This window comes from Prunus avium, chromosome 4 (genome assembly GCF_965620075.1).
Source record: "Prunus avium chromosome 4, drPruAviu1.hap1.1, whole genome shotgun sequence".
In the NCBI taxonomy this organism is placed as follows: Eukaryota; Viridiplantae; Streptophyta; class Magnoliopsida; order Rosales; family Rosaceae; genus Prunus; species Prunus avium.
In genome coordinates this window covers 32,076,684-32,101,489 of record NC_142287.1, presented here as the reverse complement: position 1 = coordinate 32,101,489, position 24,806 = coordinate 32,076,684, and the positions used below count along the sequence as shown (strand labels likewise).

General features: G+C 40.2%; 3 protein-coding genes and 2 pseudogenes across 3 annotated transcripts; all 5 read right to left on the bottom strand.

The window, feature by feature from the left end:
- Positions 1-1,108: 1,108 nt before the first annotated feature.
- Positions 1,109-4,387, bottom strand: LOC110774496 (wall-associated receptor kinase 1-like). The gene is made up of 3 exons (XM_088251408.1): positions 3,364-4,387; positions 3,083-3,241; positions 1,109-2,774 (listed from the first exon to the last, which is right to left on the bottom strand). Exons 1-3 carry the CDS (start codon positions 4,259-4,261, stop codon positions 1,540-1,542), a joined length of 2,292 nt encoding a protein of 763 aa, XP_088107534.1. The 5' UTR covers positions 4,262-4,387; the 3' UTR covers positions 1,109-1,539.
- A 3,969-nt stretch (positions 4,388-8,356) lies between these two features.
- On the bottom strand, positions 8,357-11,668 carry LOC110760237 (wall-associated receptor kinase 1-like). Its single transcript, XM_021962471.2, has 3 exons — positions 10,742-11,668; positions 10,425-10,604; positions 8,357-9,905 (listed from the first exon to the last, which is right to left on the bottom strand). Exons 1-3 carry the CDS (start codon positions 11,649-11,651, stop codon positions 8,680-8,682), a joined length of 2,316 nt encoding a protein of 771 aa, XP_021818163.2. The 5' UTR covers positions 11,652-11,668; the 3' UTR covers positions 8,357-8,679.
- A 456-nt stretch (positions 11,669-12,124) lies between these two features.
- Positions 12,125-16,414, bottom strand: LOC110760235 (wall-associated receptor kinase 3-like). The gene is made up of 5 exons (XM_088252439.1): positions 15,754-16,414; positions 14,202-15,098; positions 13,969-14,109; positions 12,562-13,747; positions 12,125-12,301 (listed from the first exon to the last, which is right to left on the bottom strand). The coding sequence occupies exons 1-5, from the start codon at positions 16,412-16,414 to the stop codon at positions 12,292-12,294; spliced, it is 2,895 nt and encodes a 964-aa protein (XP_088108565.1). The 3' UTR covers positions 12,125-12,291.
- A 353-nt stretch (positions 16,415-16,767) lies between these two features.
- On the bottom strand, positions 16,768-19,844 carry LOC148295246 (uncharacterized; annotated as a pseudogene).
- Positions 19,845-21,302: 1,458 nt separating this feature from the next.
- On the bottom strand, positions 21,303-24,078 carry LOC148295245 (wall-associated receptor kinase 1 pseudogene; annotated as a pseudogene).
- Positions 24,079-24,806: the final 728 nt, after the last annotated feature.

The window sequence follows — 24,806 nt, the reverse complement described above, 5'->3', positions numbered from 1 at the left end:
GCTTCCCTGTGTAAGCCGAAGGCAACACCCAAACCCCGCTTGAACAAAAGTGTTTCCCTCTGTACGCCGAAGGCAACACCCAAAACCCGCTTGAACAATAGTTCCGCCGTATTCCACACTATATGTGTGATGAAACAGACACCGTTGAAAGCAGCCGTGAACCACAAGCAATCACTTAGAAACCCTAACCAACCTGTACTGGAGACTGGCGGCACTAAAACCCTAACCTAGGAGGAAGGGACTTTCTTGGTTATTTCTACTTCTTAATTGTGGTGATATTATGTTATCAATTTATCTAAATTATGCCTTGTATATACTCGTTAATTTAATTGGAATACCCCGTTGCAATTTGAAAATAAAATGGTAGTTGTAGTTGGTCTCATCCCATTTTATTTCCCATTTAATTAATGTTCTAGATAGTCCTTGCATTCTTTTTCTTCTTTACATTTTAAAGAATAAAAACAGGAACAAAAAGGTTTGAACAAAAGCTTATCAATCTTATTGGTTTAGAAAGCAATATATATATATATACATTAGCTTTAACTAAGGCACGATGGTGACTTCACTATAGTTTAAACAAGAAAATAACAAAGAATTTTCTTTCTTAAAAAAAGGGTAAATGGGTATGGAATTGATGACAAAGTCACAACTGAGAGAAGAATCGTCACTCAGGCCAAATGGGTACGGAATTGCCAGATTACCACAGGAAGGGTCAGGGCAGTTAGGCTCATATGAATACGCTTCTTTTGGGCCATGTCCATATCTCAAACCACTGAATAGTAGTCAGTAGCTGAACTGATTGCAAGAAAAGGACAGATTTTGTGGCGTTTCCGCTCATTTCAGAAAAAGGTTTTATTTTTATTTCTTCTTCTATTCGTGCTGGATATTAGCAATGCATCAATCATTGGGTTTTCGTTTTCTGTTTAATTGGTTGCTTATTTTGCAGTGTTTCTGTTTTCAACCCAAAAATTTTTAAAATTAAAAATTAAAAAAATATATTCATGTATTCAAGATAAAGTACATCTGTCCTACATGTTAATTAATAGTCGATGCGTGCAAAGTCAAGCAATGAGACAAAATCAATATGTACTTGTTTAACTACCAGCACATACCATTTATGTCTACAACCTACATTTTGTCATGCTCATCAGCACCCGAACTTAACTCATCCTTCTCCTGACCAGTTACATACTCGACGAGTCAGGCTCACACCAAACTTTTAGTAGCTCATGTTAGAACATAATTTTACTTTTCTTTCTAATATTCTTACTTAATCTTGGTTCATTCAAAGGTTGGGTTTAACTGGGCATATGCCTAGCCCTTTTGTTGTTAGGGCCCTGCCATGCTTTTTATTCTTCGGTTCCATTTTGCAATAGTGTGAAGTTGGTTGCCTTGCATATGGTTTTGACAATTATTACTACTCACACGAATAAACGCTCGCGTTCTTGGAGCTATATAGTAGTTCCTGCAATACATCTATGTACATTACTTCTATTCTAAACTTGTGGTTCATATAGTTTCTACTGCATCAAGCTTCAACTATCGCCCATCATCATATGGCATTAACATTTGGATTTGCATGCTGTCATGCCCATAAGTTGCACCAGTACTAGTACTAGAACCGCAATCGCCTCTAACATCCACAGCATACGTGTTTGAAGGTGACCCGAGCAAATGCACAGTCTCTTCAGGACAGAAATTAGAACTTTCCCATCGATGCTTTGCCATTATTCTCATCCCTTCTAGCTCTGAGGCTACCTCTTTCATGGTAGGTCTTTCCTCCCCTTTTAAACTGACACATCTTTTTGCGAGGTTCGCTACATTTTTTAGGGTCTCAATATTTCCTTCACTGAATATGGTATCGTCCCAAATTCGGTTCAAGCCATCTTTCTCCATTGAACAAACAAAGAAGCTTGCTAGGTTTCTCTCTGACTCAGGCCTGGCAAAAGAAAGCGCTTCTTTGCTTGTTAGTAGCTCCACCAGGACAACTCCAAAACTATAGACATCACTCTTTTGTGTTAGTTGGTTTGAATGGAAGTATTCAGGATCTAAGTATCCGAGTGTCCCTTGCACTAGAGTTGTTACTTGAGTTTGATCCATAGGAACCAAGCGCGAAGCACCAAAGTCCGACACTTTTGCCGTGTAATTGTCATCTAACAGTATATTCATTGCTTTCACATCTCGATGTATGATTGGTGTAGAAGTAGAGGAGTGTAAGTATGCTAATGCTCCTGCAGTTTCTGCGGCAATCTTCAATCTTAATTCCCATGAAAGTGATGACCCTTTGCTCTTTTGACCATGAATGTGATGAAAAAGAGTGCCATTGGTGATGTATTCATAAACTAGTAAAGGCACCGGTGTCTCTAAACAGCAACCTAGAAGCCTCACTACATTTCTATGATTGATTTGAGAAAGAACAATCACCTCATTTACAAACTGCTCTTTCTGAGCTGGAACGCCAACCTTTGACTTCTTTATGGCAACCACTTTGTTATCTGCAAGTATTCCTTTGTAAACTATTCCATAACCCCCTTCACCAACAACTCTACTTTCATGGTAATTGTCTGTGGCCTTTTCAAGTTCTTCTGCGGCAAAAATTTTGGCTGACTCAAGGCTCTCAACCCCGTGATGACTAGCAAGTTGCTGTTGTAACAGTAAGCCGCCATTTTCTTTAAAGTACTTCTCTTTAAGTTTGATGTACTTTTGTTTCTTCATTCCCCAATATATCGGCCATGAACTTCCAACCAGTAGAACTAAGAGGCCTACACCGATACCTGCACGTTAGAAGTTAAACATAAGGACCAAATTGGACTCTGTAAAATATTTATGTATATTCTGTAGTTTCGATGAGCTGGATGTTAAAACTCATTTTAGTTTATTTGTTCTCACTCTCTGAGAAGCTGCACAAAAACAGAGCTTCTTAGAAACAGGGCTTCCTCTGTTTGAGCTCAAAAGTTCCACTGAAAGTAAACAGATATTGACTATTGAGATTACATCTTCATTTTGCATTTGGATCTTTGTAGTGAGATTAATCAAACAATCTTCAATTTAATCTTTAATTCAAAGAACTAAAGGAACATACCCAATGAAAGAATAAGCAGGAGACTAAAGTCTTTGCGGCAACCTGTTCCATTTTTCTTGCCGTCCCCTTTGTACCCATGTGGACATCGACAGGTATAATATCCGGGTTTATTTTCGCACGTCTCACTGCAGGGGCTTGTGGTCATGCACTCATCAATATCTGGCAAGAACAGAAAGCATTTCTATAACACATTTATGTATCTTTATATTCCTTGTTACTTTGTTACATGTGTGTGTGTGTGCGCGCCCGCATGGCTTTAAACAAATTTAAAGTGTTCTCACCTTCGCAGCCATCTGGAAGATATGGGTTGCCATGGTAGCCCGGCAAGCACTGACAAATGTAACCAGCAGAGAGACGGTCCAGGTTGACACACTTGCTATTTGCTTTACATGCAAAATCCTTCCTCTTTTGAGCCGTATTACATGGATCCTCCCCAATTGCCCAATTAAGAACCACTGGAAGCTCTGTTATGCTCTCCAGTTGTTGAAAACTTGAATTGGAGAATTTGAACTGTGTTTCTTCCACAACGAAAGCGTAACTGCAGTTGGTCAAGTCCCCTACTATTTGGGTATGATTGTAAGTGCTAAACAATGTCACAGTTAGATTTTCCAGCCCACTGGGGATGTTAGTTTGGCAGCACCCAATTCCGGAGCAAGAGTCCTGATATTCAATGCTGTCAAGGCTATCACATAAGGACATACACCCAGCCGAGTAACTTTCTTGGTCATTCGGGAAAGCACGGTAGCCTTGGAAAATAGCACTGGTGTCACAGCCAATAGCTATGAGCTTGTTTTTGGCCTGGGAGATGGTGAAAGGAAGAATCAGTGAGAGCGAAGGCTGGTCGTTATAGGTTTGGTTGCCCTGCTCGTCATAACAATCTTTGGCTACATACTGCCATGTGTGCATCTCAGCCTCTTCAAGTGAGATGTTAGAAACAATGAAGATACTATCTCCCCAGTATGGTTGGGGTTCCATGGATTCATCACTAGTACAATTGATAAAAAAGGAAGAGTTCAGGTAACAATTTTCTTTAACCCCAAATGGGTATGGAATTGTGAGACTACCACAGTGGTCAGGGCAGTTAGGGAGGGATAATTGAGGTCCTATTATTGCAGCTGCTTGTGCAATTAGCAATGAGAGTGGCATGAGCACCCCAAGGAAGCAGTAGTGTAAGGCCATTTTGTGTAATGTGTATTGTATTGTTTGGGATACTTGGGAGTAAAGTATGTGGTAACTAGGACCCTCACCTATCTTTCGCCTTTATAGGCGAAGTAGTCGTAGTGAAGAGACTTGTCAAATGAGAAAATTTGAAGTGTAACGGGTAATACAATCGGTGATACGTAAGCTTTTCTCCAGTGAAGACGTGAAAATGACAGAGAAAAGGTTGATTCTTACGTTCGTTAATGTTTCTTGTTTCTGGCCTTGCTGAGTCTAAGTCCATGGTGGGACTGGAGGGACCTCAGGTCTTTGTCTATTATTTGGGACCTAAATAATTGCATGGTAATTAATAGTCATTGCGTGCAAACGAGACTGAGTCCATATGTCCTTTGTTTAAGCACCACCACATACATGACAGTCTCACCACTTATGGGTACAAGCCTAAACCTTGTCATCCTCAGACCATTTGAGACTTAATTAATAGGGGAAAATCTCAAATCAGAAATCAACATTACAAAAAACAAACAAGTATTACGAGTGAAGAAACTGCTAACAAACCTGGCGTTTTGTAGGCATATTATCCTTGTAAGGAATGAGGACTGGTAGGGGTCACGCCGTGGCTCAGGGGGCTAACCTAGAGGAAATGTCCTTCTCATCTTTAGTAATTTGTCCGTTGATGCAAATGTCCCATTCCCGTTTTTCTATGTTGAAGTCGTCTGTATAATTTCCAATTACTTACCAAGTGGAGCTTTGAAAAGTATACGTGCATGGCATTGGCCCATCGAGAGTCATATCGCGGGTTCGAATAATGTTGCAGTCCATGGCCACATGCCGTGGAAAATTTACGCATTGATTGTATCTATTTTTTGGACGATGCATGGTTCATGGAGATGGAATTTGAAAGCATCTGGCTGCTCCAACCTGCACGTTTTGGAGATTCTTTTGACGAGTCTCTAGACAGAATCATATGAACACGCTTCTTTTGGGCCATGACCATATCTCAAACCACTGAATAGTAGTCAGTAGATTGCAAGAAAAGGACAGATTTTGCGGCGTTTCCGCTCATTTCAGAAAAAGGTTTGATTTTTATTTCTTGTTCTATTCGTGCTGTATATTAGCAATGTGTTGAAGAAAAAATGTGAACCTCCCAACACAATTTCATCACCACTAATTAAATAATGGAGTTTTATTATTTTAGGTTCGACCCATTCGAGACTCAAGTCTCTTAATTACAATCTCTTACTTCAAGGGAAAGCCCTTTGATTCCATCATAAAGAAACAGAACGTGTGTGTTTGGTTTTGCAACTGCTCCCAAGTCCAACCTCAGGGTGCCTACGTATCCCTCGCGGGAATCAAGCCCTCGTAGTTCAAAAAATTGCAATGAATGAATGACTCATTGCAAAAGGAAAAATTTGTACGAATTTGATTGAGAAAGTGTTTGAGTGAATTTAACTGAATAAACCAGGGATTCGATTTTGATGTGTGTTTGGGGTGAATTTGGTTAAGAATAACCAGAGATTCTGTTTGGATTTGAGATTTGGGCGGTTGCATCTAGATTGAATCTCTAGATTGCCTACGTACCCTTTTGAAGAGATCAAACCAACGTAGTTCGGAAAAGATTGTTTAATTTGCGTGGTTTTGTACCACTCGGGCCTTTGATGTAGTTTTGTACCACTTGGGATTTTGGCTTGGTTTTGTACCACTTGGGATTTGGTGTGGTTTTGTACCACTTGGGATTTTGGTGTGGTTTTGTACCACTTGGGATTTGGCGTGGTGTTGTACCACTTGAGATTTGGTTTGGATGCGGTTGTGTCTATTGGGATGCTAGACTGCCTACGTACTCTTGATGGGATCAAACCGATGTAGTTCCAAAATTTAGAAATTAATGGGTGAGTGTGGCCCAATAATTTAGAATTTGTGTAAGGATGGATATTTGATTTGTGGGAATTTGGTTGATGTAACCAGTGATTCAAATTTTGTTGTGGTTGCGTCTAGTAGGATGCTAGACTGCCTACGTACCCTTGACGGGATCAAACCGACGTAGTTCCAAAATGATTTGTATGGAGAGAGATTTGATTTGTGAGAATTTGGTTAATGTAACCAGTGATTCAAATTTGTTTGCGGTTGCGTCTATTAGGATGCTAGACTGCCTACGTACCCTTAACAGGATCAAACCAGCGTAGTTCCAAAATGATAGAAATTCATGGGTAAGTGTGGCCCAATAATTTAGAATTTGTGTCTTTGATATAATTTGGAGATTTTTATAGGTAGATAACCTGTGAAAAAAATGGAAATTAATGGGTAAGTGTGGCCCACTAATTGAGAATTGAATTTGAAATTTGCATGGATAGATGACCCATGAGAAAAATTGAAAATTAGTGGGTAAGTATGGCCCACTAATTGAGAATTTGTGTTTGAGAGATTTGGATTTAATCTCATTGAAGTTTTCATGGGTAGATGACCCATGGGGATAATTGGAAATTAATGGGTAAGTGTGGCCCACTAATTGAGAATTTGTGTTTGAGAGATTTGAATTTAATCTCATTGAAATTTGCATGGGTAGATGACCCATGAGAAAAATTGGATGGTTTTGTATCATTTTTCTTATTGTCAATGTCCAAGAAAAATAATGAGCAATTTTGATGAACCCACTAATTTTCTATAATTGACATTGCATTTGGGAAAGTGTTTGGAAGAATTTGGTTAGGATAAACCAAGGATTCAAATTTGGTTGCGGTTGCGACTATTGGTATGGTAGACTGCCTACGTACCCTTCACGGGATCAAACCGACGTAGTTCCAAAATTTTGAAATTAATTTGCGTGGTTTTGTACCACTTGGGCTTCAATCTGTTGATTTGGGAATTAATGGGCATTTTAGAATTTGAGTCCATTAATCCATAATTTGTGAGTTTGAGACTTTGTCCCAATTATTCATCAATTGGATTTTTAATGGACAAAACCGTTGGGCCTGAGACGAGCCCGTTGTATTTGAGACTGTCGAGTCTTGGAATATTGGCTTGAGATCGCCGGGCCTCGAAAGAGGTGTACACTGCTCTAGTTAATCTTCGATTAATGCCTTTCCTTTCTCTAGCGGGTTCCTTTACGGCTTGGTGCTAGAAATGAATGTCTTTTAATTTGATCAAGACACCCAAGGATAAAAATCCTTCTCCCAATGAAGTATGGATAGGCCGTAATGTTCCTTGTTGGATTTGAAGATAAGAGGCACAAAAAGAACATGCCCTTTTCCGAATAGGATTAGACCCCAGGAAATTCTTTTTAAAAAAAATATATGTGCGCCACAACTTGAGAGCACCAGCAATTAAAACAAGAGCGCTTGATATTTTGTTGTTGCTATGTGGCATGAACACCAAGCTGCCAAAACCCTCTCAAACAAAGTGGCTGACGCCACTTCCCTCTTTTTTAACTTTTCTTCTTCTTACTTCGGTGGGAGTCTTCTTCCCTTTTTTTTCTTTTTTTGGTCTGTTGCAGCCATATGGCAACAACACCAAGCTGCCCACAAAAACGTGGCTGTCTTCTTTTTTCCCTTTTTTTTTTGTTTGTTGTTGCTATATGCAACAATACCAAGCCCAGCCAAAAACTATTCCATAACCCCCTTCACCAACAACTCTACTTTCATGGCAATTGTCTGTGGCCTTTTCAAGTTCTTCTGCGGCAAAAATTTTGGTTGACTCAAGGCTCTCAACTATGTAGCAACTAGCTAATGTTCCTTCAAATCTCTATAGTTAATGTTAATTTTTCCTTCAAACATATACAATTGATACCAAGAGAAAACCTTAATTTGAACAGGATATATCCGGTAGATATGTCACACCCGGAAAAAGCTTTCATATAGATAAAAATCAACAAGTCAATCAAGCAATGACTTGATTAACATCTCAATTTGCATTCTGCCATACCTGCTAGTTGTACCAGTGGTAATTGTGGTACAAGGACTACAATCACCTCTAACGTCATCAACGGAAGCGTTTGAAGGTGACCCCAGCGAAAGGGAAGTCTGATCTTCGGGACCCAAATCGTCATCAGCATTAGTTCCCCGTGGATGATTTGCCATAATTCTCATTCCCTCGAGCTCTGTAGCCGGATTCTTTTGCAATAGAGTTTTTTTTTTTTTTTTCTGGGATAAAAAAATAATAACTTCATTCATAAATTTCAAAAGCATACAAGAAAGCTACACCCTTTTGCAATAGAGTTCTCATCAGTAGTGTGTGATCTTTTTCTCTTCATGATCATAGTACAAACGCGGGGGGGAAATAACCTTAAGAAGTGTCTCATTACTTTAGGGTGGGGTTGGATTTCTTACCTATGATTTTGGTAATTATTACTACTTACAATATGAATAGCCTAGATAAGGAAAATAATCAAACACCGCATATATAGTTCCTGCAATATATACATCCATCACTGCATCAAGTTTTAACTATCGCCCATCATCATATGGCATCATTTGGACTTGCATGCTATCATAGCCATTAGTTGCACCAGTACTAGAACCGGAATTGCCTCTAACATCCACGGCGTAAGTGTTTGAAGGTAACCCGAGCAAGTGCACAGTCTCTTCAGGAAAGATATTAGAACTTTCCCATGGATGCTTTGCCATTATTCTAATCCCCTCTAGCTCCGAGGCTACCTCTTTCATGGTTGGCCTTTCCTCCCCTTTTAACTTGACACATCTTTTTGCAAGATTAGCTACACCTTTTAGGGTCTCAATATTTCCTTCACCAAATAACTCATCGTCCCAAATTCGATTCAAACCATTTTCTTCCATTGAACAAACAAAGAAGCTTGCTAGGTTTCTCTCTGACTCAGGCCTGTCAAAAGAAAGAGCTACTTTGCTTGTTAGTAGCTCCACCAGGACAACTCCAAAACTATAGACATCACTTTTTTGTGTTAGCTGGTTTGAATGGAAATATTCAGGATCTAAGTATCCAAGTGTCCCTTGCACTAAAGTTGTTACTTGAGTTTGATCCATAGGAACCAAACGCGAAGCACCAAAATCCGACACTTTTGCCGCATAATTGTCATCTAACAGTATATTCATTGCTTTCACATCTCGATGTATGATTGGTGTGGAAGTAGAGGAGTGTAAGTATGCCAATGCTCCTGCAGTTTCAGCTGCAATCTTCAATCGTAATTCCCATGTAAGTGGGGACCCTTTGCCTTTTTTACCATGAATGCAATCAAAAAGAGTGCCATTGGTGATGTATTCATAAACTAGCAAAGGCACTGGTGTCTCTAAACAGCAACCCAGAAGCCTCACTACATTTCTGTGATTGATTTGAGATAGAATAATCACCTCATTAACAAACTGCTCTTTCTGGGTTGGGACACCAACTTTTGACTTCTTTATGGCAACCACTTTGTTATCTGCAAGTATTCCTTTGTAAACTATTCCATAACCCCCTTCACCAAGAACTCTACTCTCATGGTAATTGTCTGTGGCCTTCTCTAGTTCTTCTGCAGTAAAAATCTTGGCCGTCTCTACGCTCTCAACCCCGTGATAACTAGCAAGTTGTTGTTGTAACAGTAAGCCGCCATTTTCTTTGAAGTACTTCTCTTTAAGTTTGATGTACTTTCGTTTCTTTATTCCCCAATATATCGGCCATGAACTTCCAATCAGTAAAACTAAGAGGCCTGCACCGATACCTGCACGTTAGAAGTTAAACATAAGGAGCATATTGGATTCTCTAATTCCACTGGGCAGGGTGTTAAAACCCATTTTGGTATGTTGAAGGAAAACATCATGGTATTACAATACTTGTACAAACCTAATAGCTTCATAGGTTTTAAAGTGAGAGAGAATTATGTGGTGACGCCTTTAACAAAAACATGCTCCATCTCTCCCACTTCAATTTTTTCTCTAATTTCAATCTTGCCCAAAACCTCAACACACCTAACATTTTTCTCACTCTCTTAGAAGCTTCATAAAAACACAACTTCTTAAGAACAGAACTTCCTAAAAACAGAGCTTCTTAAAAACAGAGCTTCAAAAAAACAGAGCTTTCTCTGTTTGAGCTCAAAAGTTTGACTGAAGTAAATAGATGTTGAGATTAAGCATACAAGAGTATATATTATGCATCACCGTGAAACTATTCCCTTAGTTATTTTGCATTTGGGTTTGTTTAATCTTTAATTTTAAAGATCTAAAGGAGCAAGAAAACATACTCAATGAAAGAATAAGCAGAAGACTACTGTTCTTTGATTGAATGGGATTCTCTTTAGTGCAACCGGTTCCATTTTTCATGCCGTCGCCTTTGTACCCCTGTGGACATCCACAGGTATAATTTCCAGGTACATTTATGCACGTCCCATTGCAGGGGCTTGTGATCATGCACTCATCAATATCTGGTAAGAACAGAAAGCATTTACATAATACATTACAACCCAACACATACTTATGCATCTTCAAATTCCTTGTTACGTTTTTACATGTGTGTGCGTGCGTGCCGGCATTTCTTTAAACAAATTTAAAGTGGTCTCACCTTCGCAGCCATCTGGAAGATATGGGTTGCCATGGTAGCCCTGCAAGCACTGACAAATGTAACCAGCAGAGCGACCGACCGGGTTGACACACTTGCTATTTGCTTTACATGCAAAATCCTTCCTCTTTTGAGCCGTATTACATGGATCTGGATCCTCCCCAATTGCCCAATTAAGAACCGCTGGAAGTTTTGATATGCTCTCCAGTTGTTGAAAACTTGAATTGGAGAATTTGAACTGTGTTTCTTCCACAAGGAAAGCGTAACTGCAGTTGGTCAATTCCCCGACTATTTTGGTATGATTGTAAGTGCTAGACAATGTCACAGTTAGATTTTGCAGCCCACGGGGGATGTTAGTTTGGCAGCACCCAATTCCGGAGCAAGAGTCCTGATATTCAATGCTGTCAAGGCTATCACATAAGGACATACACCCGGCCAAGTAACTTTCTTGGTCATTCGGGAAAGCTCGGTAGCCTTGGAAAATAGCAATGGTGTCACAGCCAACAGCTATGAACTTGTTTTTGGCCTGGGAGATGGTGAAAGGAGGCACTGAAAACGAAGGGTTGTTGTTGTAGGTTTGGTTGCCCAGCTGGTTATAACAATCTTTGGCTACAAACTGCAATATTTGCAGCTCAGCCTCTTCAAGTGAGATGTTAGAAACAATGATGCCACTATTTCCCCAATATGGTACTATTTGGGGTTCCCTGGATTCGTCACGAGTACAATTGATAAAAAAGGAAGAGTTCAAGTAACAATTTTCTTTAACCCCAAATGGGTATGGAATTGTGAGATTACCACAGTTGTTAGGGCAGTTGGGGAGGGCTAATGGAGCTCCATCTGTTGTTGCAGTTGCTTGTGCAATTAGCAATGAGAGAGGCATAAGCACCCCGATTAAGCAGTAGTGTGAGACCATTTTGTATAATTGTATAATGTCTTGTCTAGTGTGAGACCATTTTCTTTCGGCTATATAGGCGAAGTAGTTGTAGTGAAGAGACTTGGTCAATGGAGAAAGTTTTAGATGTACTTGGTGATATAGATATTCGTCTGTCGTTTCGTTTAATAAACACATGGTTGTAGACAACCGGTGATAGGAAAGCTTTTCTTTAGTATAAGTGCAAATTACAGGAAAAAGGTTGATTGCTACATCTATTAATGTTTACTTTTCCGGACCTACTTGGCTGAGTCTAAGTCCAAGGTGAGACTTTGGAGGCGTGGGCATCTCTATTATGATCAAGACCTCAGATGCATAATACATAAATATTTCTAACCATATACATTATATTATTCCAACACGCAAAGAAAAATTGCAATGAATAATAATAAAACCACATACGCGTTTACAATTCATATAATACTACATCACCCAGAACAAGTCAATTCGAAAAGTCTTCGCCAGAGATGGGCATGGTACCTGCAGTCTTTGCGTGTTCATATCTTTTGTGTTTGGGGCTTCAACAATTTGTAGCGGTTTCAATTCGTTGGGCTGTTTTTGTCATGCTTAGCTACCAATCCAAAATCTCAAACACACCCTTTATGCATATAGAGAGTGTCTTCTAAATACTCCTGCAGCAGCAACAAGAATCAGAGTTTATATAAAAATTACTTAAACACAACAATGTAGCAACTAGTTCATGTTCCTTCAAATCTCTATAGTTCATGTTAATTTTTACTTGAAAAATTTACAACTGATACCAAGAGAAAAACTTAATTTGAACAGGATATATCTGGTATTTATGTACACCCGGAAAAAGTTTTCATACAGATAAAAATCAACAATTCAATCAATTAATGACATTAACATCTCAATTTGCATTCTGCCATACCTGCTAGTTGTAGCAGTAGTAATTGTGGTACAAGGACCACAATCACCTCTAACGTCATCATCGGAAGCGTTTGAAGGTGACCCCAGCAAAAGGGAAGTCTGATCTTCGGGACCTAAATCGTCATCAGCATTAGTTCCCTGTGGATGATTTGCCATAATTCTCATTCCCTCGAGCTCTGTAGCTACTTCTCTCATTGTAGGCCTTTCCTCCCCTTTTAACTTTAGACATCTTTTTGCGAGACGGGCCACATTTATTACTGTCTCAATATTTCCTTCACTGACTATGTCACCATCAAGAATATGATTTAGGCGCTCTTCTTCTACTGCACAAACAAACATTCTTGCTAGGCTTCTCTCTGACTCAGGCCTATCGTACGAAAATGCCACTTTGCTTGTCATTAGTTCTGCTAGCACAACTCCAAAGCTATAAACATCACTCTTTTCTGTTAGTTGGTTCGATTGGAGATATGCCGGGTCTAAGTATCCAAGTGTTCCCTCCACGAAAGTTACAATTTGAGTTTGATCTAGAGGAATCAATACTGAAGCTCCAAAGTCTGACACTTTCGCCGTGTAATTTTCATCTATAAGTATATTCATGGCTTTAACATCTCGGTGTATGATTTGCATGAAAGTGGAGGAGTGTAAATATGCTAGAGCTCCTGCAGTTTCTGCAGCAATCTTCAATCGTAATTCCCATGTAAGCGATGATCTTTTGTTCTCTTTACCATGAACATGCTCAAAAAGAGTGCCGTTGGTGATGAACTCGTAAACTAGTAACGGCACTTCTGTCTCTAAACAACAACCTAACAGCCTCACCACATTTCTGTGGTTGATTTCAGAAAGAACAACCAACTCATTAACAAACTGCTCACTCTGGGTTGGAGCACCAATTTTGGACTTCTTAATGGCAACAGTTCTGTTATTTGGTAAAATTCCTTTGTAAACTATTCCATAGGATCCTTTGCCAAGGACCCTGCTGTCATCGTAATTGTTTGTGGCCTTTTCAAGTTCTTCTGCACAAAAGATTCTGGTTGTCTCAACCCCATGATTAGCAAGCTTTTGTTGCAACAATAAACCACCATTGTCTTGAAAGTACTTTTCTTTGAGTTTGATGTACCTTCGCTGCTTCATCCCCCAATATATAGAGCATGAACTTCCAACCAGTAAAGCAAAAATGACACTAATTCCTGCACATAAGTGAAACATACCAAACTGGATTTCATAATTTATTTATTTTCATTCTATACTTTTCATGGGGCAGGATGTTTAAAATAAGATTGGTTGCAAGAAGTGTGTTTTACTTAATCTATCTTTTCTGTATATATGTACTGCTCTCTATTTTAAGCTCGGAGTATTGAAAAAAGCAATATATTCAGATTAATTCACTAGTTAAATAAACAATACATACCCATAACAATGATAACAATCGTCTTTGATTTATCTTTGCAACTTCTTCCTTTCATGCCATTGGGACATATACAAGAGTAATTCCCAGGTGTATTTACACAACTTCCAGCAGAGCAGGGGTTTGACTTGCACTCATCGATATCTGAAAAAACATGTCACATTTTATAACCCAATTTATAAAATATTTAAAATAGAACAACAACAAAAAACACTAAGATGATCTCGTCTCATCACCTTGGCAACCATCTGGAAGGTATGGGTTTCCTTGGTAACCTTCCTTGCACTGGCAAATGTAACCTGTAGGCCGGGTGACATTGGGCCAATTTATGCATGTGCTGTTTCCCTTGCAAGCAAAGTCAGCGTGCTTGCTCCTTTGAGCTAAATCACATGGACCATGATCCCCAATTTCCCAATTGACAACAACTGGAAGGTGACTTGTGTTGCTGAGTTGCTGAAAACTTGTGTTTGGGGAGAATGTGAACTCGCTTTTTTCGGCAAGGAAAGCATACCTACACGGGTAGCTAGAGTACCAGTTGGTAGGCATACTGCGACTCAATATAATAGAAATATATTGCACCCCACTAGGGAGTGAAGACAGGGAACAGGCAAAGCCAGAGCAAGAGTCGTCAGTAATTACTAGGTCGGTGTCATTGCCTGAAGAATTATCGTCGCAAAAGGTGAAGCAATAGCGATGGATATTGGACAAGGTGTGTCCGTCTAGGCCAAGGCCTGGACGGAAGCCTAAAAGATTTCCTGAAGAGCCACAACCAATGGTGAAAAAATTGTTTTTGGTATTGGAGAAGGTGAAAGGAGGGGGCAGGGGGAGATCAGTTTCCCGACCGACATTCAGATCTGCATCGCAAGCTCGGGTTATGGGCTGCAAAACATGCAACTCACCCTTAAGAGAGATGTTAGTAACGTGGATTTGAATGAGATTATCAGTACCGGATCTCTTTGTCAAATATGGTATTGGTTCTTCGTCGGGAGTGGTACTAATAGTACAATTGATAAAGAACTCAGGTCCCCGGTAACAACCTTTAGCCATGCCAAATGGATATGGAATTGTGACATTACCACAGTGGTCGGAGCAGCCATGCAGGGCTTGAGGCAAGAGGGCTTGATCTGCTTCAGCTGTTGTTGGTAATACAAACTGTTGAGCAAATTTTAGAGTACACAACTCTAAGATAGACTTGTTGGAGACAAAACAAGTAAACAATTTACTTGTATTAGACTCACAAAATATTACAACAAACAACTCTCAAAGGAAAGACTAACTCTTACAAACACTCTTTCTCACTTCACTCACACTTCTCACAATGACTCCTTAGCTCTATAGCTCACTCTTCTAACACACACTTCACTTCTTGATTCTATACAATGCATGGCTTTATGCCTATTTATAGTTGTTCTAGCCGACATAGCTCTCCATTCCATTGCCTTTGCTACATAATTCTTTTACTTTCTAGACTATTCTCCATTCCTAGCCGACATAGCCTATGTAACTTTCTAGAATCAACTACATTAATCTATTACAATACTAGTTACTAGGTCGGTGGAACTTCCTTCACTTTTCCAGATTTTTCTCTACTTATCTAGCTCAAGTATTGACTATCTTCTCTAGGCTTTATTTCCTTGTTGTTTATACTTCTAGAACCTTGTAGAGATTGCTCCTCAAAATGGGTTGAGCTGGGGTTGATACTTTAACACTCCCCCTCAACACCAGCTCACATCCTTCGCATCACATTGAGCTGATGACGAAATCTTTCCAACTTGCTGGTACTCAGACCTTTTGTGAACAAGTCCGCAATTTGATCATCTGTATTGATATGTCTCATCTCAATCTCTTCTTGCAGAACCTTCTCTCTAATAAAATGGTAGTGTATCTCCACATGTTTGGTTCTTGCATGAAAGACTGGATTTTCCGCCAAACGAACTGCTGATTGATTATCACAGTATAACGGCACTGAATAATCTACCAATTGATGTAGATCATTCATTAGCTGTGTTAGCCACGTGATCTCTTGAGCTGCCATTGCTGCTGCTCTGTACTCTGCTTCCGTGGTTGACAAAGATACCGTCGGCTGTCTCTTACTGCACCAAGAAATTGTTCCTGAACCAAGCTTAAATACATACCCGGTAGTTGATCGACGAGTGTCATGATCTCCCGCATAGTCAGCATCACAATAACCAACTAGCTTGCAATCTTCACCTTTCTTGTACAACAGACCATAGTCAATTGTACTTTTCACATACCTCAGTATTCGTCGTACTGCGTCCAAATGAGACTTCTTTGGATTTTGCATGTATCGACTCATCACACCAACTGCATACGAAATGTCAGGCCGAGTCAATGTCAAGTAGATTAGACTACCCACCAATTGTCGATACATCGTTGTGTCTTCCAAGTCTTTGCCTTCATATGCGCACAGCTTGACATTGGGCTCCATTGGCGTTGAGATTGGCTTGCATTCAAGCATCCCGAACTTTTGCAACAAATCTTTTGCATATATCTGTTGACACAGAAATATCCCTTCTTGTGTGCAATCGACCTCTAGCCCAAGAAAGTGCTTGAGTTGTCCCAGTTCTTTCATCTGAAAGCGAACTGACAAATTTTCCTTTGTTTGGTGAATTTCTTCTTCGTCATCACCAGTGATGATTAGATCATCCACGTATACCAGCACAATAGCTAATTTTCCTCCATTAGCTTTGACAAATAAACTAGGATCTGCATGGGTCACTGAATAACCACTTCGAGAGAGAAATTCTGCAATCTTACCGTACCATGCTCTTGGTGCTTGCTTCAATCCGTAAAGTGCCTTTTTCAGCTTGCACACATACTCGGGATGGACTTCGTTCTCAAATCCCATTGGTTGAGTCATGTAGATTTCCCGATCTAACTCCCCATGCAGAAATGCATTCTTCACATCCATCTGGTACAGGTTCCAATCTTTGTTGGCCGCAAGTGCAAGTAGGACTCGTACGGTCACAAGCTTTGCCACTGGACTAAACGTTTCATCATAATCTAGTCCGTATTGCTGAGAGAAACCTCGAGCCACCAACCGAGCCTTGTACCTCTCGACCGACCCATCAGGACGACGCTTTATCTTATACACCCATTTGCAGGATATGGGTTTCACATCTCTTGGTTTTGGCACTAGATCCCAAGTCTGATTTTGCTCAAGTGCAGTGATTTCTTCTCCCATAGCTTTAACCCATTCGGAACTCTGTGATGCTTCTTCAAATGTTTCAGGTTCAACTATGTCTTCTGCTATGGCTGCGTTGGCGTATTTTGGATTTTGCTTCCGTACTCTTGTTGACCTTCTGGGTTGTGATTGTGGAGTCGGTATTTCTACTTCACTGGGTCTAACTTCTTCTAGTGCTTGTTGATGTACACCAGTTTGCCAAGGATTCTGAGTAACCTCTTGCTCGTCATCGTCACCGTCAAGCGAATCTTCATGCTCATTTGGACTCGGTCGGATTGGAACAATTTGCTCCCCCAACTTTTGTTGCAGCTTATCTTCAATTTCTCTCGAGTCTGGTAACACCTCCTTTTCTGGGGACCACCAAGATGATGCTTCATCGAACACCACATCTCGTGATGTGTAGCACCTTCCATTTGTAGGGTCACAACACTTCCACCCTTTTCTCTGGCTGTCGTATCCCACAAAGATACATCTGATTGCCTTCTTGTCAAACTTGCTACGTAGATGACTTGGAACAAATACGTAGCACACACAACCGAATACTCGAAAGTAACTGACTGTAGGTTTCATATCCCACAGTTTCTCAAATGGTGAAATAAATTCTAACCTTGGTTGAGGAAGTTTGTTGATCACATGGGCTGCAGTTCTCATGGCTTCAGCCCAAAACCTTCCAGGCACATTCTTGGCATGCAGCATGCTTCGACATATCTCTGCAAGATGCCGGTTCTTTCTCTCTGCTACTCCATTCTGTTGTGGCGTGTTGGCACATGTGAACTGATGACGTATGCGAGTCTCTCGTAGATACTGGCAGAATTCATTCGAGGTATATTCTCCTCCATTATCTGTGCGTAGACAAATAATCTTCTTTCCCACTTCTCCTTCAACTATTTCTCTAAACTCTTTAAACTTTGAAAATGTGTCGGATTTTTCTTTCATAAAGAAAACCCACACATACCTGGAGAAGTCATCAATGAACGTCACCATGTATCGCATCCCGCTAATCGATGGTTGCTTAACAGGCCCGAACACATCAGAATGGATTAACTCTAGCGGTGCTTTTGCTTTGAACTTGGATTCCTCATATGGTAGTTGATGTGCTTTACCATATTGACATCCTGCACAGACCGTATCTGTTCTCACATCAAGCTGAGGCAGACCCTTGAGCATTGACTTCTTCATCATCACGCTTAGCTTGTGATAGCTAACGTGGCCCAATCTCATGTGCCATAAATTTGTTGTCTCGTTCTTTCTTGTCTTGTCTACATATGCAGACTCTGCTGACATTACGTAGACTGACTTTAGTCGTCGTCCCTCCATTGTCGGCATCCCTGAGATCTTGAGGTCTCGATACACCTTCACATCTCTTGGACTGAATAGGACATAGTGGCCTGATGATGTCAGTTGTGCTACTGAAAGCAGATTCTTCTTCATGCCTGGAACATGGTAGACATCTTGAAGCGGCACTTCATTAGAATTGTATCGTGGTGCTACTACTGTCTTACCGATGTGGGTTATCGGTAACCTTGAGTTGTTGGCAGTCACCACCACACGATTGCCTTTGTACTCAGTCAGGTTCTGCAGCTTCTCCTTATCACCTGTCATGTGATTTGAGCAGCCTGAGTCGATAATCCAATCATTCTTGTAGTCAATCCTTTCAGGTGACGTCACAGTGAGAGCTATCTCCTCTTCCTCTATAGCAAGAGATGCTTCCGCGTCCCAATCATCCTCACTTTTCTCCTTTGAGTTGGAAGTAGCAGTATTACTCTCAGCGGGCCTTTTGTTGGACCAACAATCTTTCGCCATGTGGCCCTTCTTTCCGCAGTTGTAGCATTTACCTTCGAATCTTTTAGTATTCTTGGATTGACCACAGTTGCCGTGAAACTTTGAAGCTCCCCCTGGCCGAGAACTTCCTTCTCCTTGATGACTTTTCGCCTTGTCACCATCTCTTTTAGATCCATTACCAAAGTGTTGCTTGAAGTTGCCTTTACTTTTGTTGGAGTAGAGCGCTTCCTCCTCTCCTTTTAACGAGACCCCTCCCATTTGCTTAGCCATAGCTTCTTGATCGGCAAGCAAATTTTCAAACTCAACAAGTGATGGTTGAGTAGGCCACCCTTGTACAGCGGCAACGAAGCCTCGGTATTCGGGTCTCATACCATGGATAATTATCCTTTTTATCCTAGATTCCACAATAGCAGCATTAGGATCTAAATCAGAAATTTCACGGCATATGGACTTTACCTTGTGGAAGTACTGAGCAATCGTCATGTCACGTTGTGCAACGGATAGCAGCTCGTTCTCAAGAAGTTGTAGTCTTGTGTCATTCCTTTTTGAAAAGAGTGTTGCAAAGGTGTCCCATGCTTCCTTTGGTGTTTTGGCTTTCCTTATGTGCTCCAACATTTCTTCTTCAATTGTTGTCTTCAGGGCAAACATGGCTTTACCTGCTTTGATCTTCCACTTACGCAAAGCGTCGCTATTGTCTTCTCGTGGTTGTGCAACATCGTTGCCCCCGACGACATCCCAAAGATCTTGACCTTGCAGATAAGACTCCATGCATGTCGCCCACGTGTTGTAATTTTTGTTGTTGAGCTTCGTGATTCCTCCAACTACGTGAAGATCACCCATCGTGTCGGCAGAATTCCGGCAGTACCGAACAAGCTTGAACTAAATATGCAAACTTGTAGAGACAAACTCTTCACGACTCAAAGAAGCTCCCGCAGAATCAGTCACTGACCGTCCCGCTCTGATACCAATTGTTGAGCAAATTTTAGAGTACACAACTCTAAGATAGACTTGTTGGAGACAAAACAAGTAAACAATTTACTTGTATTAGACTCACAAAATATTACAACAAACAACTCTCAAAGGAAAGACTAACTCTTACAAACACTCTTTCTCACTTCACTCACACTTCTCACAATGACTCCTTAGCTCTATAGCTCACTCTTCTAACACACACTTCACTTCTTGATTCTATACAATGCATGGCTTTATGCCTATTTATAGTTGTTCTAGCCGACATAGCTCTCCATTCCATTGCCTTTGCTACATAATTCTTTTACTTTCTAGACTATTCTCCATTCCTAGCCGACATAGCCTATGTAACTTTCTAGAATCAACTACATTAATCTATTACAATACTAGTTACTAGGTCGGTGGAACTTCCTTCACTTTTCCAGATTTTTCTCTACTTATCTAGCTCAAGTATTGACTATCTTCTCTAGGCTTTATTTCCTTGTTGTTTATACTTCTAGAACCTTGTAGAGATTGCTCCTCAAAATGGGTTGAGCTGGGGTTGATACTTTAACACAAACACCACTACTACTCCTAGTATTAGCAATGAGATTATCTGTGGCATAAGTAGCATCCCATGTAAGGGTTGTAAGCAAAACCTCATAGTCTTGTTTTGTTTGGGAGTTGAGTTGGGACTAGCCAAAATAAAGTGGCTGGGGCAAAAAAATGTGAAGAGGATCATCTCTGTTGCAAGAGGTTAAATGGCTGTAGGAACGAGTGTCAACCGCAAAATCAAATCAATGGCTGTGATTAAGCTGAGCCATGTAACCCCTAGGAGAATATATTCCATGACCTGCTGAGATACCCATACTGACCAGACTTTAATAATCATCTTTAAAAGGAAACGATCTTGAGTAATTAAAAGAAACAGATCTTGAGTAATTAAAAGGAAAAGATATGATCACAATCAAAATGCAACTCCGTTTGTCCTGGGATTTATGTTTAGTTTCTCAAATTAACACATATCTGAATTAGTAGTGCAGCCACAGTAAAATAAAGTTTCTAGTGCAACCATTTACTATACAATTATGTTGGGATAGAGTTCTTATAATCTGTGTCTTATTTTTTTTCTTGATGATCAATAGTACAAAATAATCGAATAGCTGGGGCAAATCAAAATCAACTTAAAATGACACCCCCTTATAACCAAATGGGGTTGGTATTCTTGCATATGTTTTTTGTAATTATAGTTATTCATTTAGAATCGGGAACGGAGGCAATTGATAACACATGTACCAAAATGAACTTGCGTCACAAGAATGAATTGGCCATATTAGGCCTGCACAGAAAGCCAAATATTATTGCAGCCACATGTACCAGTATGTTGGTTGCTGAGAGCTGCAATAGCAATAGCATAACCAGATCCTACATTTCTCTGATAGTGCACAAGTCCAATGGAGAAGACAAATACATCACCCTTCTGCAACACCTTGGTGATGTGACGATTGGCATTGCCATATTAACTTGCAAGTTAAATGGTTGAATACGACTTCAAATTCGTTCGACAACAAAAAGTAAGATCACTAGAAACACAATCACTTCTAACTTCAGCAACAGAAGCATTTGAAGGTGACCCCAGAAAATTCGAAGTCTGGTCTTCAGGATGCAATTGAACATTGTTTCCCCATGGATGGTGGTTTGCCATAGTTCTCATAATTCTCTCTAGCTCTATAGCTACTTCTTTCATTGTAGGTCTTTCCTGCCCTTTTAACATTAAACATTTTTTTGTGAGACGAGCCACATTTCTTACTGTCTCAATATTTCCTTCATTGACAATGTGACCATCAAGAATATGATCCAAGCGCTCTTCTTCCATTGCACAAACAAACAGTCTTGCTAGACTTCTCTCTGCCTCGGGCCTATCATAAGAAAATGCCACTTTGCTTGTCAGTAGCTCTGCTAGGACAACTCCAAAGCTATAAACATCACTCTTTTCTGTTAGTTGGTTTGAATGAAGATATTCGGGGTCTAAGTATCCGAATGTCCCTTGCACCAAAGTTTTTATTTGAGTTTGATCTAGAGGAATCAATACTGAAGCTCCAAAGTCTGACACTTTTGCTGTATAATTATCATCTAACAGTATGTTCATAGCTTTCACATCTCCGTGTATGATCTGCATGAAAGTGGAAGAGTGCAAGTATGCTAGTGCTCCAGCAGTTTCTGCTGCGATCTTCAAACGTAATTCCCATACAAATGATGATCCTTTGTTTTGTTTACCATGAAGGTGCTCAAAAAGAGTGTCATTGGTGATGAACTCGTAAACTAGTAAAGGCACTTCTGCCTCTAAACAACAGCCTAATAGCCTCACCACATTTTTATGATTGATTTGAGAAAGAACAGTCAACTCATTAGCAAACTGCTCACTCTGAGTTGGGGCAGCAACTTTGGACTTTTTTATGGCAACGGTTCTGTTATCTGGTAATATTCCTTTGTAAACTACTCCATAAGCTCCTCTGCCAAGGACTCTACTATCATGGTAATTGTTTGTAGCCTTTTCAAGTTCCACTGCAGTAAAGATTCTGGTTGCCTCACCCCCATGATGAGCAAGCTGTTGCTGTAACAACAAACCGCCATTTTCTCGAAAGCACTTTTCCTTGAGTTTGATGTACTTTCGTTGCTTCATTCCCCAACATATGTAACTTGAACTTCCAACAAGTAAAACCAATATTAGACTGATACCTGCACTTAAACATTATCAAATTGAAATTTATAATGTATTTCATTCATTCTATAATTTTCTATAGCGTGTTTAATGTGCTATGACCATAGAACCAATATCCCATGTTATTAGTCAAACACATATAACACATACCCATAACCATAAGAAGGGTCTTTGATTTCTCTTTGCAACTTCTTTCTTTGGTGCCACTGGGACATAAACAAGAGTGACTCCCAGGTGTATTTACGCACTTTCCGACAGGGCAGGGATTTGACTTGCACTCATCAATATCTGAAACAAAATCACAAAATTAAACCCTTTCATCACAAATTACTCAGATAACTAAGATCCCAACATTTAAATATTTATATGTACACATGTATGTAAATATGTTCTGCATTGTGATTTGATCACCTTGGCAGCCATCTGGATGGTATGGGTTCCCTTGGTAACCTTTCTTGCACTTGCAAATGTAACCTGTAGAGCCATGGATGTTATCTTTAGGCCAATCCACACACTTGCTATTTCCCTTGCAAGCAAAGTCCTTCTTGCTCTTTCGAGCAGCATCACATGTCCCATGACCCCCGATTTCCCAATTGACAACCACTGGAAGGTGGCTTGTGTTGTTGAGTTGCTCAAAACTCGTTCCGGGGGAGAATGTGAACTTGCTTTGTTCCACAAGAAAGGCATACCTGCACGGGTACTTAGCGTACCATTTTCTATGTCGAGTTCGACTAATATTACTGACGGGAGTCAACATCACCGTAAGATTTTGCACTCCACCAGGGAGTTGAGCTAGGGAACAGGCAAAGCCAGAGCAAGAGTCGTCGTTAATTACTGGGTCAGTGTTATTTCCATCAGAATTGTCGTCACAATAGGTGACGCAATAGCGATATATATGGGGCAAGGTAGTGTTTCCATCTAGGCCTTGGCCTGGACGGGAACCTTGAAATACTGCAATAATGCCACATCCAACGGCGAATAAATAGTTTTTGTCTTCAGAGACGGTGAAAGGAGGGGGCAGGAAGAGCACACCGTCAGTGTCATTCTGATCTTCACCGCAAGATCGAGTGACAGGTTGCAAAACATGCATATCACCCTCCTCAAGAGAGATGTTAGTGACGCGGAGCTGAATTAGATCATAACCACTGCCTGATCTCTTTGTCAAATATGGTATCGGGTTTTCGTCGTCGTGAGTAGTAGTACAGTTGATGAAGAACTCAGGGCCGTGGTAGCAACCTGGAGCCATGCCAAATGGATATGGAATTGTGAGATTACCACAGCGGTCAGAGCAGCCAAGCAAGGCTTGAGGCAGGAGGGCTTGATGATCATGTGCTGCTGCTGTTGTTGATGATGTGCTAATTAGTAATACAAGCACTAGCTCTAAAACTATTATTAGCAATGAGATCAGTCGCATAATCGGCATCCCAAGTAAGGACTGAAAGAAAATCCCTTCCATGTCTTGTTGCCTAGGCAAATGTGTAGAGTAGACAAATGAAAGAACATTGCGGTAAGAATTAGAGGGATTTTTCATGTCAAGCCCACGATCAAACCAATGGCTGGATTTTTAATGGCAACCCTAATTTTTCTCAATCTTTTAATCAGTTCATCCAAGTAGGGATATATTCTTTATGTGAAATGAGGGATGAGACCTATCATTTGACGAAAGAGTTGACCAATCCATTGCTTTGATCCTAAGGCTTACTATAATCATCTTTTGGAATTTAACGGAAGAGATCTTTACTAATTATTAGGGGAAGATATCTTTAGTAATTTAATTGAAAAGATATCTCAACCAAAAATGTAAAACCGTTAGTACCAGGTTTAATGTTTTATTTCCCCTTCCAAATTTGAAGTCTAATACTCTCCCCAGGATCCCAGAGCCTCTGCATTTAGAGATGATGCATTTACCCACATTTCATAAAATTTGGACCATTCAACTAATCAAATGCTTGTGAATATGCCACATCGGTTACAATAAATTTGTTTCCTTTTTTAAAAAACTGACCCTGATTAGTGCATTTGATAGAAAAAATAAAAATAACAATCCCTTTTATAATAAATTCTCTCGTTTTGCCTACCGCTTTCTTGGTTCTTCCTCTGTTTGGTTATTATTATTATTTTTTTGGTCTTTTGGCTTCTTCTTCTACTTTATTTCAGAGCTTCGGGCTTACATGAGGAGCCAAC

Excerpts from the sequence above, each read along its gene's own strand:
- LOC110774496 (XM_088251408.1), bottom strand. The coding sequence starts at position 4,261 with ATGGCCTTACACTACTGCTTCCTTGGGGTGCTCATGCCACTCTCATTG. Across the intron at positions 3,242-3,363 it reads TCTTCCAGATGGCTGCGAAG|ATATTGATGAGTGCATGACC; the intron begins GTGAGAACACTT and ends TGTTCTTGCCAG. Across the intron at positions 2,775-3,082 it reads CCTGCTTATTCTTTCATTGG|GTATCGGTGTAGGCCTCTTA; the intron begins GTATGTTCCTTT and ends TCTAACGTGCAG.
- LOC110760235 (XM_088252439.1), bottom strand. The coding sequence starts at position 16,414 with ATGGAGCCCAATGTCAAGCTGTGCGCATATGAAGGCAAAGACTTGGAA. Across the intron at positions 14,110-14,201 it reads CCTTCCAGATGGTTGCCAAG|ATATCGATGAGTGCAAGTCA; the intron begins GTGATGAGACGA and ends ATGTTTTTTCAG. Across the intron at positions 13,748-13,968 it reads GATTGTTATCATTGTTATGG|GAATTAGTGTCATTTTTGCT; the intron begins GTATGTATTGTT and ends ACTTATGTGCAG.
- LOC110760237 (XM_021962471.2), bottom strand. The coding sequence starts at position 11,651 with ATGGTCTCACACTACTGCTTAATCGGGGTGCTTATGCCTCTCTCATTG. Across the intron at positions 10,605-10,741 it reads TCTTCCAGATGGCTGCGAAG|ATATTGATGAGTGCATGATC; the intron begins GTGAGACCACTT and ends TGTTCTTACCAG. Across the intron at positions 9,906-10,424 it reads TCTGCTTATTCTTTCATTGA|GTATCGGTGCAGGCCTCTTA; the intron begins GTATGTTTTCTT and ends TCTAACGTGCAG.